General features: G+C 42.2%; 2 protein-coding genes across 2 annotated transcripts; one reads left to right on the forward strand and one right to left on the reverse strand.

Moving 5' to 3' along the window:
- Positions 1-762: 762 nt before the first annotated feature.
- Positions 763-5205, forward strand: LOC109639020 (transcription factor 15). The gene is made up of 2 exons (XM_020102260.2): positions 763-1557; positions 2519-5205. Exons 1-2 carry the CDS (start codon positions 943-945, stop codon positions 2552-2554), a joined length of 651 nt encoding a protein of 216 aa, XP_019957819.2. The 5' UTR covers positions 763-942; the 3' UTR covers positions 2555-5205.
- Positions 4766-11845, reverse strand: bzw1a (basic leucine zipper and W2 domains 1a). Its single transcript, XM_020102258.2, has 12 exons — positions 11701-11845; positions 10310-10383; positions 10028-10204; positions 9495-9589; positions 9327-9392; positions 8732-8867; positions 8485-8594; positions 8168-8338; positions 7240-7386; positions 6628-6766; positions 6250-6372; positions 4766-5469 (listed from the first exon to the last, which is right to left on the reverse strand). The coding sequence occupies exons 2-12, from the start codon at positions 10371-10373 to the stop codon at positions 5438-5440; spliced, it is 1260 nt and encodes a 419-aa protein (XP_019957817.1). The 5' UTR covers positions 10374-10383; positions 11701-11845; the 3' UTR covers positions 4766-5437.
- Between the last annotated feature and the right edge of the window lie 151 nt (positions 11846-11996).

An 11996-nucleotide genomic window follows, 5' to 3' on the forward strand; every position in this document is an offset into this window, starting at 1 on the left:
CATGTGGTGAATAGTTCTGTGGGGCTCCATGTCTAAGCTATTAAGTGATTAAAAAAAAAAAAAAGAAGCAAAAAATAAACCTAGCTCATACTGAAACACACAACCAATCGGTGGATATTACCCATGATCCTCCAGTCTCCTGAACCAGAAGAGCTGCTGCGGAAATAATTTCCCCAAACTGAGATTCTTGTTAACACAGACATCAGTGAGTGCCACACTTCTCAGATCGTATGCCAAAGTTAAACAGAGCAATAACAGACGTGCAGGGTGAGGACCGATGACCCATCCAGTGAAAGATCAAACCTGTTGTTGGGATGAGTAACCACAGGATGCCGGAGTCGCGGGAACCGTGACATCATCAAGACGCGTTTATGACGCAGGCTGCAAGTGCACGTGACACCTGTCTTAATCAAACTGTTGTAATTGAATTTAACTTCAAGAGAACATATAACTTTAATGCCCAAACAATTATGTATCTTAATAAATCAATTCAAGCACATGATTGTTCTTTTGCTGTCGTATGTGGAATAGTTTTTTGACTATACATATTAGAGATATGACAGACTTGTATTCTCTTTTCTGTATTTTATAACAATCCACTCTCTTACAGGCTCTTTGCCACCATCTCAAAAAGTCACAAGTTAACATCTTTCATTAAAAAATGATTATTGGTTTTGATATTAAATAAATGATATCAGCCCAGCGGGGAGCCCGATGTAGATCGAGCCTAATTCAGTGTCCTCGAGGCCACAACAGGTGTCCCCCCTCAGGCTCCACCTGTCTTCCCTCTTCTGCAGAGGGCTGGCGACCTAAAAAGCAGCCGTCATTCATTACTAATGGTATGTCGATCCACCGGGGGCCGGCCGCCTCAAACCCCCTCGGTCACCGGATCGGCGGCACCTGCTCGGCCCCGGGTGCTATTTTCACCCTCAGGATAAAGTGATGTGCAACCGCCGCCCGCCCGCACGGCCCCAGCAGCTCCAGTCTGACCACAACAGCGCCAGGATGAAGTCCACCGGCAGCGAGCGCAGCGCGCAGCCCGACGGCTTCACCTCTGACCTGGACGACCTGGACAGCAGCAGCGACAACTCCGACGGGAAGTCCACCGGCTGCTGCAGCCCGCGCAGGGAGCCGGGGGAGCCTGAGGGGAACGCGGGAGCGGCCGGTGGAGGTGCACCGAGGTGGAGGAGGCGAAGGCGGAGCAGCAGCGGAGGTGGAAGAGGCGGCGGGGAAACGAGTCTGCCCGGAGCGACCAAGCAAAGGCAGGCGGCCAACGCGCGGGAGCGGGACAGGACGCACAGCGTGAACACGGCCTTCACTGCGCTGCGCACGCTCATTCCCACCGAGCCTGCCGACAGGAAGCTCTCCAAGATCGAGACGTTGCGCCTGGCCTCCAGCTACATCTCCCACCTGGCTAACGTGCTGCTGCTGGGGGAGGACTGCCGGGACGGACAGCCCTGCCTCCGCTACCAGAGCATCCTGCACGGCCCCGCCGCGCTCAGTGCGCCCTCCCTGCGCCCTATCTGCACTTTCTGCCTCAGCAACCAGAGGAAACTGGTTAGTAAACATTCAACAGACACTCTCCTGCACCACAGAACTGCTCAGGTGTTGATTTTTACGCATGAACAGAACAGAAAGGTCGTGCGTAAAAGATTCTTTACGCATGAACAGAACAGAAAGGTCGTGCGTAAAGTATTTGTTCCAAAGTCACAACATTCAGGAAATATTGTTCTATAAGTAGACTCAATGATGCTTCATTGTCTTTATATTGGAAATACGATTTAAAATGCTGGGTTTGCATGAGGTTCAAATATTATTTGGATCCACTAAAGTGGCAGCTGTTGCTCCAGTGATTGACAACACAAAATGAAAACATGCTGTGGTGCGTTCAGGGCTTTAAAGTAAATGTGTTGTGCAGCCTGGGTCATCAGTTTAACCTAAACTCAATGTTGTTCTAGATAAAAGTCTGGGTCCCTCCTCAAAATAAAATATACGGTTAGAAATAATGAGTTTTATTTATACAGTTAACTTATTTAGGGTTTAGCTCATGTGTGGTCCTTAGATCAGTAAACCATAACATACTAACTCAATACAAATACAAATACTAATGAAAGTGTTTGCTGAATGAAAATAAAGGTTATAACGTGTATTGAAACCAATGAAAAAGAAGTGTTAATGTTGAATTAACAATAATAAAACAATACTGGGTGAAAGAATAGCAGTGGATTGGTGTGGTGCTTGTGACTCAACACTGCTGTTAAATTTGTTAAATTGTATTTTCTCTGTCACATCAGCCACAATTCCAATGTTTTCTTGCACTCTGGACAAATTTAATTCCTCTTATTAAGACATTTCTTAAAATTTAAGTGCACTAGTTTTGAAACTGCCTTGTTTCTGTGTAACTGTGATGATTCCTGAAACATCTGAATCTCACTAATAAGAGAAATATTAAATTGAAGGGGACATTGGTAGGTTACATGTCACAATGCTTAAAAGTGTTGTTTCTTTGCTTCCACAGCTCAGAGATGGAGGGAAGCACTCAGCAGCTGTGTGAAGCAAAGCGACTGCGGACAGACGAGAAGTAGCTCATCGTGAAGTTTGTTTACATGTAGACATGTGGCGTATAGACGCACCTGTAGGACTTTGTACATATATAAATAATGTGTTTATATTTGAATTAGATTAGAACACCACAGACACGACAAACACTGAAGAAGCACTTTCTGTTCACGTCAGTCTGCTTCTGGAAACGTTATGTTTTGGTTGAGCTGTAACTTGAGCCAGTGTGTAAAGCTGCACCTGATGGGGAGGAGGGGGGGTCCCAAAAATAGTACTAACCCCCCCACGCCATGTCCGAATCCTAAAAAAACTACCTTGATGCCTACAGTCACATGAAGGACAGTAAAAAAGAAGCTGCTAGTGCAGTGGTTGCTGTCAGTTGAGCTGATGCTGCCTTCAAGTGCTGTCTGAAATATCGCAATTACACAGGGGGCCCTGTTTAAAGGGGCATTAACTCATTGATCGCCACTAGTAGAGAAGAGTGGGGAATTCAGGCTATCTCTGCATGATAAAATGTAACATACGAACAACTCAGGAATCAGAAAAGTGCTACTGTAAACACATCTGCAGAGATTCTTACAACACACCATAAAACAAGGGGTCGCATCATTTGTTTTCTGGAAACACAACAAATTTGTCGCAGTTGTGTGTCTAACTGCTCAGACAAAACGGACAATTTTAGGCACAACACGAGGAATAAACTGGTGAGTTTAATTTTTAATAAATCTAAAGTAAGTGTAGGATAAATTTAGTTTTTCATCAGGGGTATTTGATCAAATTAGTCTTGTGTGACTTACATCTCTTTTCAGTAACGTTATAAATAAAACAATTACATCATGAAAATGATAAAGAAAAAGTTTTTTTATGTGTAGGCATAATACAGTTTTCCATTTCACCTGCAGAGGGCAAACTTTCTACAGTGGTTAAAACTGAAACTAGAAAATTCCTCCAGGGGAAATTTTGTATGGGGGCCTTGTGCTTGCTGCCGGCTCCACAGAGAGACATTTCGTTTAAGAGGAAGGAGAGAGACCCTAGAGAGAGAGAGAGACAGTGAGAGAGAAAGACATGTATAAAAGCTGCATTTTGATAACATGATCCAGGTGAGAGAGAGAGACTGTAGCAGTTTAAGAGGAAGGAGAGACCCTGAGAGAGAGATAGTGAGAAAAAAAACGAAAAGCTCCTGTCCTCTCTGTCTTGAACTCTTGACATTGCGTCACTGGGCAAGTGATTGAACCACTGGACTAAATCAGAGTGTGGAAAAAAAAAAATCAAAATCACTAAATATAAAGAGGAGCCCTCTCGTCTGCGTGTGTATGTTGTTGCTATGGATACTCACTGACTTGATTACAATAAGTCCTATCTGTGAAATAAAAACAGTGAGAATCCCAAGACTTAACAAACATACACATATTATTTATTGGTTAGAGTTAGGAAATGTGACCGTGAGAGTGAGTTTGAAGTTGGAGTGCACCACGAGGCACCCATAATTTAACCTTTAACTCATCTAAAATTAAAGATGAAATATTAAGCTAAATATATTTGCAGTGTGGTAAAATGTTTACTTTTGCATTCTTGCACAATTTCTGTATCACTTTGAAAACACAAAACTTTTTGTTTTGTGCGCACATGAATGTGGGATGTCCTGACATGCAGAGTGCATTTGGGTGCCTTTTGCACTTATATCAACAAAATCCTTTTACAATTAACTAGATCCCTACAGTATAAAGCAAATGTGGATAAAAACTATCACAGGGAAATGTTGCATGCTACCTCAGACCTGTTTTTAAATATGAAGGCCTACCTCTAAATCTAATGTGTAACATGACTGTATGAAAATGTACTTGAATACCTGACGTTTGTCCTTTGCACATCAAAAAACACTGAGAAGCTGCTTGAAGATAAATGTATTTTTGTACAATAAACAGGAAAATGATATACGGTCTTCCTTATTCAGTGTATACAAATGCTTTTAAAGTGCAGTTCATGTCAACTAAGTGTATTGAGAAAATGTAACGCAGAAGTCAACAGCCAGAAATGGACAAATTTGGAATTTACTAGGGTCATCAGATTTTTCAAGGCTTTTTCAAGCCATGTCGAGAAATTCTAGTTTCATGTGGGCTTTGGAATTGAACATAAACAAATACCACGGTTTTGAGTAAAGTTCTGCCCTTTACATCATCTATAAAAATGTCATAACACAATAAGAAGCATTTCAATAATCTTTATTTCATAAAAAAGTCAAATTGGTTTATATCAGATTAAAGAAAGTAGAAACCAATAATTATCAGTTAGCTGGCGAGGCATCTTACAGGGGTGCGTGTCGTCTGACGGACTGACCAGAATGACCTCGACACGCGTTACAAGTTTACCCAAAAGTCAAGAAAGAAGGCGGAGTTTAAGACCAAACAGGAGAGCCAAAACTTGTTTGGGGCAAAATAAAGCATAAAAAGGAGAAGAGGGGAAAAACTTTGGCTGTTGAGTCACATCAACATTTCCTATGCCTCGTAGTCGCATTGGCAAATAGGCAAACTTGAATTCGACCAAATTCTAGTTCAGATTGGTACGAGCTGCGGCCGCTGATATCGCATGGAATGTTTTGTATCCAAATTACAGAAGGCATAACAACAATACCAAGATTATAATAATAAAGACGGGAGAATCCTTAGTTTTCCACTTCCACCGTGAGCCACAACACCAGGTTGAAAAACAATATTTTGTTTAAATAACCTTTAGATGCGATCGAGTGGTGGAAGGGTGCATGAGTGTGTTTGGGGATAAAGAAGTAACAGGAGGTAGAAGAGAAAGAAGGGAAAAGACATTCTACTGCTCCTGCTGCTACTTGGGGGAAAAAAAAAAAGCTCATCTGGCGATAGAGGTCTTAGTCCGCCTCCTCTTCCTCCGATTCAGACTCTGGACAGAAAACATGAGAAACAGAGTTAATCGAAATTTCCAACCAAATTAAACACGTTTTCTCAGACAACTATGTACAGCAATATCCTGACTGCTGAACTTATTCTGATGAGTCACCTTTTTCAAGCGGATTTTAGACACACGAGAAAGTTAAAATATTTTCTACTTTTCAAGGGGTGGAGTCGGTGCTCATCGAAGTCACACTTGGCCCAGGCAGCTGATCAAATCAAGCAAGAGGCAGGCTTTACCACTTCCTGTTTTGATGCCCGGTAGACAGGGCGACACGTCAACATGACCCCCTACTACCCAGGGAATGCAACAGCTAGTAACTGTCACAGGCCTTCATTTTATTCTTGCTTATTCAAAGAATGACCTTGTTCAGATTGGCAATGGTCAGAAAGCTGAAGGTTTAGGGATCAAGCCCTAAACAGGGTGATATTAAAAAACAAACAAAAATGCTGCTTACATGACAGAGTCTTATTCAGATTATTGTCTTGAGTAATATGGGTTAATGTCAGAATATTGACATCGATGTAAACGTGCCAATCGACAAGAACATTACATGATGATTAATATAACTCAGAGTTAGACCTGTGTAGCTCAACCCGACGATAACTTTCCGTAATCCAATTCCATAATCTTGTGTGTACTTGCTCCCTGACACTTAGGTCAGGAGACGATTATGAACAACAGCTCTACCTGTGATATTCCTTCTGTGACAAGTCAAATTATGTGACGGAAAAGAAAAAGCCCCAGGCTGGAGGTGTGTTGTTTTTTTACCTTCCTCGGCGTTCTTTAGCCACTCAACGAATTTTTTCATCTGCTCGAGGAAAACACTCTTGCCCTTGGCAAGGTGGGCTTCGCTGTACCACTTCAGTATGGCCTCTTCACTCAGTACGTCGGCTGCGAGGGGAAGAAGTGACAAGTGTCAAAGCTGTGCAAACACTACCTTCAGCATAAGCACAATATGAGCGAGAAATACAATCAACTGCTGCCTTCTCTTGTTTTTCAGATTGAAGGTTTATCAATAAATAGGTTCGTTTCAGAAATCTGTAACTAACCAGAAGCTGAATCTGAGTTTAAAGACAAGTTCACAGAGCGACTTTCAAAGTTGTTTTATCTATTTAACCTGTGTCCCTCTATGGATGTGACACATACCTTTGTAGAGGAGCACCACAATCTTTTGAAAGGCCTTCATGAAGTGGATGTTGTCGTAACAGTACTCCTGAATCTTCAGCAGCAGGCTGAGCTCAGACAGGCCCTGGGAGGTGAAGGCTTTCAGCAGAGGGCTGTATTGCTGTGAGAATACGAGACATGGATAAGAATGAGGAAAGAAAAATCAATTTATGGCAAGATTAAGACTTGACATCGAGCAACAGCATGTTCTTCAGGTTTGCAACTAATGCAGAGCTTGTTCTTATTCCCCCTTCTGATATCACAAACAGTACAACGTCTACCAGAGCAGCAATACAGGTTTGTACAGGTTTCTGCACTCAGCTCTACTTCAGGACAGCTTCAAGATTTTGCTCAGTTCTATTATAGAACAATCCAATAGTCTCACACTTGTTGCAATAAGGGTGAGGTAAACACATTCTGACAGAGAGGACAAACCGGGTCAGCTTAGATGTTCCTACACGTTTGAAGAGGGCGTGAGACTAGGGGCATCAAGTGTGTTGCAACATGCAACCTTAACACTAGATGCCATCAAGTCCCACACAGTGAACCGTTAAACAATATATTTTCAGGTTGTGTGTTTAAAAGGTGTCGTACCTTCAAGTGTTTGATGGCTTGTTCGGTCACCAACTCCTCCTTCTTGTTCCACTCCACAGAGTTCATCACACTGGACCAGATCATGCTGATCATCGCCTGCTCAGAGAGGCCGGCCTTTTTCATCTCTTCCTTGGTGAAGGCGATTATCTGAACCGACAGGGAAACAAACACTGATGGGTCAGCGCAGCAACAAGACTCCTCGCACTTGTCTCAACTGTTAGCTCCCCCCTTTATTGAAAACACAACACCATGCTTCTCCTTCTCGTGGCCTTACAGCCAGAAGGTCTGAATATTGCAGTAACAGAGATGACTGCTGGAGGTTCCCAACCCTCCCTTTAGGAAACAGGATTTTAATAATTGTGTTTTATTCATAGTCCATTACAGCTTGAAGTTGCTCAGTAATAAGGATTTGTACAGACAGCTCCAACTTGGCAGCTGTGTTCTTGTTGCCCAACTTGACAACTTGCACTAAAAGTTTTACTGTTGCGCCTCTATTAACACTGAGACTGTTAACTTGTCGTCAGCTTCATGACTCATTTCACCGACACTGCCATCATTCTGTTCACTAGTTAATGCCCGAGGTGCTGGGCTGTCAGTCAAACACAAAACTATGCGACGTGGCAAAGTCGGAAACAAGAAGAGTCTGTTAATAAAGAGAAACAAAACTTTCAAACTGCATCAACTGAAAGACGTTATGAAGGGAATAGACTATGAGCGGCTTCACTGCATTGTCATTGTGTTCAACATGGACTATTTCCCGATATCTTTGCTGTTGAAGTAGGAAGAAATAGGACATTAGGTATCATCTATATATGTCAGGAATTTGAACACAACACAAATCAGGATGTTAATACAGGCTTCTAATTGTCCACATCAGTACTGTTAACAGAACTATTAGGGGTTAATCTCGACCCTTAAACCACCTCACCTCCTTCTGAGGTTCACCGTGTGACATCATCTCCTGGAGCTCCTTCTGCAGCTCCTTGCGGGCGCCAATGGATTGCTGGTTTCGGGCGAAGTCAGATAGCTCCTTCAGCCCCGCGTCAGTGAAGTACTTAGAAAAATGCTCGCAGCTCCGTTTGTTGGCAGGAAAGAGTTCCTGTGGGCCAGAGTTATTTTTAAAGTGAAGTTAACTAATACAAATACGGTGAGTCAAATGTTGTTTTGCTCAGTGGGATTAATTCCACACTTTAACATACAGCAGACAATTTAACAGCCATTTTGGATTTGTAACAGTTAATCTACCATCAGTCTGTTGTCCATGCCGACTTTGCGGAGACTGCCGGCAACAGAGTTGATGTCCTTCTCATTGATCCATGATTTGAACAGCTTGACAGCAAAGGCTGCAGATACTCCTAAGCAGAGAGAAGAGAAATTGTATTGCCGCAATACTCTTGATTGAATACACACTACAGACAGGGAAGAAGAAGAAAAACTTGAAATCTAAGAGAGAAACATTTGTAACAAGAAAATGTCCAGTTTTTGTCCTCACCTTCTTTGACGAGGTTCTCGTTGAAGAGGCTGTTCAGGATGGAGGCTGATATGTTGCCGTTGGCCAGCAGGATACCAGTGAGCATGGCCAGTTTGTTGCGCTCAGACTCAGTAAACCCCTTTAGAAACAGCAGCAACTACAGGCAGAGAAAAATATACAGGTTTATTTTGTTACAGACGTTGTGAAACTTCTGATGGTTTATGTCCCTACAGGAGAAGCGATACTTTACTTTTTACTGTCCCTGAACAGTTATTTATTTTGCAGACTCTAAACAATCTTTAAAACATGTCATTGTTTTCTCAAAGCACTAGAAGATAAGTTGAGCTTGAAAATAGTAAATTCACATCTGATTGAATAAAAGTAAGAAACATTAATAGAAACAATTTTATCATATCTATACATAATTAGATTGAACAGGTTTCTATACAAGTTCCCCGTCGTGTCTCATGTCACAGTTCCTCGCCTATAAAAACTGTTGCCTTCTAAACTGTGCATATTAACGCACACACCCCACCCTGCATTGAAGTGTCCAACTAAACTACACATTATGAGCTTAGTTTAAATAGGATGTTTGAGAGCAGTCTGAAATCCTCACCTTCTTGATCTCCTCTTCGAAACCCTTCTCCAGGTACTTGTAACGCCTGATCAGCTTGTTAAAAACCTATTTTGATTAAGAAAAGAAACACTGATGAAAAGCTCTTACATGTGCAAGACGTGTCCCGTTAAATTCTACGGATCTGTACAAACAGTAGCTGCTCTTCACCTGAGCATATGCTTGCATCGTCTCCAGGTCTTCTTGTGCCGTGAAGAGGCAGAACTCAGTGCGGGTCATGTCGTCAGATAAAGTCCCACCTGGGGCTGTAGGGATGAAAATAAAAATCTCAAATCAAAAATAATAAGTAACTGCATGGACTCAACTTCCTGCAAACATCACATTTATATGAATGTTTTTTAATGTGCTTTTTAATACTCATTTCAAGAATAAATATGTTTTTAATGTGATAATAAACAAAAAAGCATAGAAACATTTATAATTCCTGACCAATGTGGATTATATTGGGAAAGATATCAATATTATGGAGTGAAGAATCTCCAAACAGATATATCAGCTGACATACATTACATTTTTTGCACTTTTTATTCTGTTACTTCAAATTCATATCAATACTACTTGTTAAATTAACCTTCTAGCCAAATTAGAAACATGATGTCTGCTTATTCAAATTATTCAATGCCTTAACAGATACCAGATAACTTGCGCACACATGTTAGTAATTGTTTATTATGGGAACTCACCCAGCATCCCGCCAGCCACCAGGATGTCAAAGAGTGTCTCTGCATAGCGGCGGTAGTCAAGCTTGGCGCCAGTGGCATCAAGGAACTTCGCAACCGCTTCCAAATCAGTGCCAGTTTGATTCAAGCCTTGTACGATACTTTCTTGAAACTGAGTAGGGTCAAATCTCTCCTTTTCATCTGTGAAGGAAAAAAAAAAGCCCCCAGGGACAAGGAAAGAATTATGCACACAATTAGGCACACAAAAGCAGAGAAAAACAAAATGCAGCAACAATGAACACTGACCTCTTTTCCTCGTTTTGAAACGCTGGCCGGTAAGCGTTGGCTTTTGCTGCTTTTGATTATTCATAAAAGACACCCTGAGAAGAAAACATAGAGTTAATGTTCGCTCGGGCCGTGCAGATTACATGTTGAAACACAACCGAAAAGAAGGAGTTGCTCCCTTTAGTTGAGTTTTATATCCCATGCGTTTGGGTGTAACTTGGGAAAGTTCCATATTGGTATCAAAGTTCGACACCATAAATTATTCTTGCACAATTTCAGTTTGACAAAATTGAAAGCATATACCCAGAGGTAATAAAACCAAACCAGCAAAACTGGTGCTGTCTGCTCTTGTCTGCACATTCCAAAAACATATCCGGATTATTGTGCCCGGAAATTATCCAGATTTTTCCTTTTGCTTAATGTCCAAAAATATTTTAGTTTAAGTTGTGATTGCTAAAATCTCCAGAGACATTTTATCTGAACATCGTTGTCCTTATTAAAAATGAATCTACTATATAAAACGTTACATCAAAAAATTAAGAAACCCAAATAAATTCAGTTTGCAAAGATATGAACCGAAAAAAAATATAATCTTGTTTGAACAACAAAACAAAGTGGTGGTGTTTTTGTACAATTCCTAACTTATGTAACTGTGCACGACAGAGCAGATCTAAAGCTCTAACATCTGCAGAAAGTTCCATTTAAATTAAAAGCCAAAGCCAAGCGGTGTTATCAACACTTTGGTTTTATAATGGCGACAACTAGCAGAGAGCTGTTGAACTCATGTGAACACCACAGCAAAGTGACACAACACAAACAAAAGACAATGCGAGGAGCCACCGCGGGGCTGCTCGAACTAGTCAGGTGCTGTAACTTACAACTGCGTCAACAAGTGTGACGATGGAAGCAGAACATTGTTTTATTACAGGTTTAAAAACATCATGGATGAATATCAGCTGCGACGCAATAAGGGCTGTATCTTTGACAGATAGCTAATTGCGGGTTAGCACTGGCTAACTCCGGGCCTCGCCATGCGCCTAACTAGCTCCTGTTAGCATGGCCCGCTAGCTACATCGCTAATCGCGTTTGGATAATTAAACCACTGCTGACACTGCGATGGCCGCCGCGGTGAGATCGTCCGCCGTGAAACCCGACACGTTGTCGTCACGTCATTAACGAAACACGGGTAAACTTCGAGACACCGTGGGAACTAGTGGGGGGAGGGGGGCTAATGCTAACATAGCTGCCCGAACCGGAGGAAACCATAATTCGCCCTCCAGCTGCGTCCACGATTGCAACAATCCCGGGTGGAAATCCTAATCGTAAACGTCCCCACACTCAGCGTGGGAGTCTCGGAGTGGACGTGGCCGGTGTGGGAGCGGGAAGAGACGGCGTGAAAACAAAGTACTCACCGAAATTAATGCAGATAAAAAACGGTTGTTAACCAGGGGAATCAAACCAAGCGTCGAGTCTGTGGGCGGCCCAAACAAAAAGACCTTCCGTCAGGATCTGCGTAAGCTCCTCCCACTGCGCATGCGTGCTTTAAAGGGGCTTTCCAGCACGCACGCACGCACGCACGCAATCAATTTTACGACTTCGCATACAACAGGGGCGCGCCCAGGCATTTTAAGGGACAGGGGCTCAAGTGAGGAAAAAGGGCACTTCTCGTAATTATTATTATTATTATTAAAAAAAAAAAAAATCTAAA

Source organism: Paralichthys olivaceus, chromosome 24 (assembly GCF_024713975.1).
Source record: "Paralichthys olivaceus isolate ysfri-2021 chromosome 24, ASM2471397v2, whole genome shotgun sequence".
In the NCBI taxonomy this organism is placed as follows: Eukaryota; Metazoa; Chordata; class Actinopteri; order Pleuronectiformes; family Paralichthyidae; genus Paralichthys; species Paralichthys olivaceus.

What these genes read in the sequence shown, in the direction of transcription:
- LOC109639020 (XM_020102260.2), top strand. Translation starts at nt 943, where the DNA reads ATGTGCAACCGCCGCCCGCCCGCACGGCCCCAGCAGCTCCAGTCTGAC. An exon ending in TCAGCAACCAGAGGAAACTG is followed by an intron (nt 1,558 to 2,518) that starts GTTAGTAAACAT and finishes TTGCTTCCACAG; the next exon opens with CTCAGAGATGGAGGGAAGCA.
- bzw1a (XM_020102258.2), bottom strand. Translation starts at nt 10,373, where the DNA reads ATGAATAATCAAAAGCAGCAAAAGCCAACGCTTACCGGCCAGCGTTTC. An exon ending in GGTGGCTGGCGGGATGCTGG is followed by an intron (nt 9,590 to 10,027) that starts GTGAGTTCCCAT and finishes TCATCCCTACAG; the next exon opens with CCCCAGGTGGGACTTTATCT. An exon ending in CGATGCAAGCATATGCTCAG is followed by an intron (nt 9,393 to 9,494) that starts GTGAAGAGCAGC and finishes TAATCAAAATAG; the next exon opens with GTTTTTAACAAGCTGATCAG.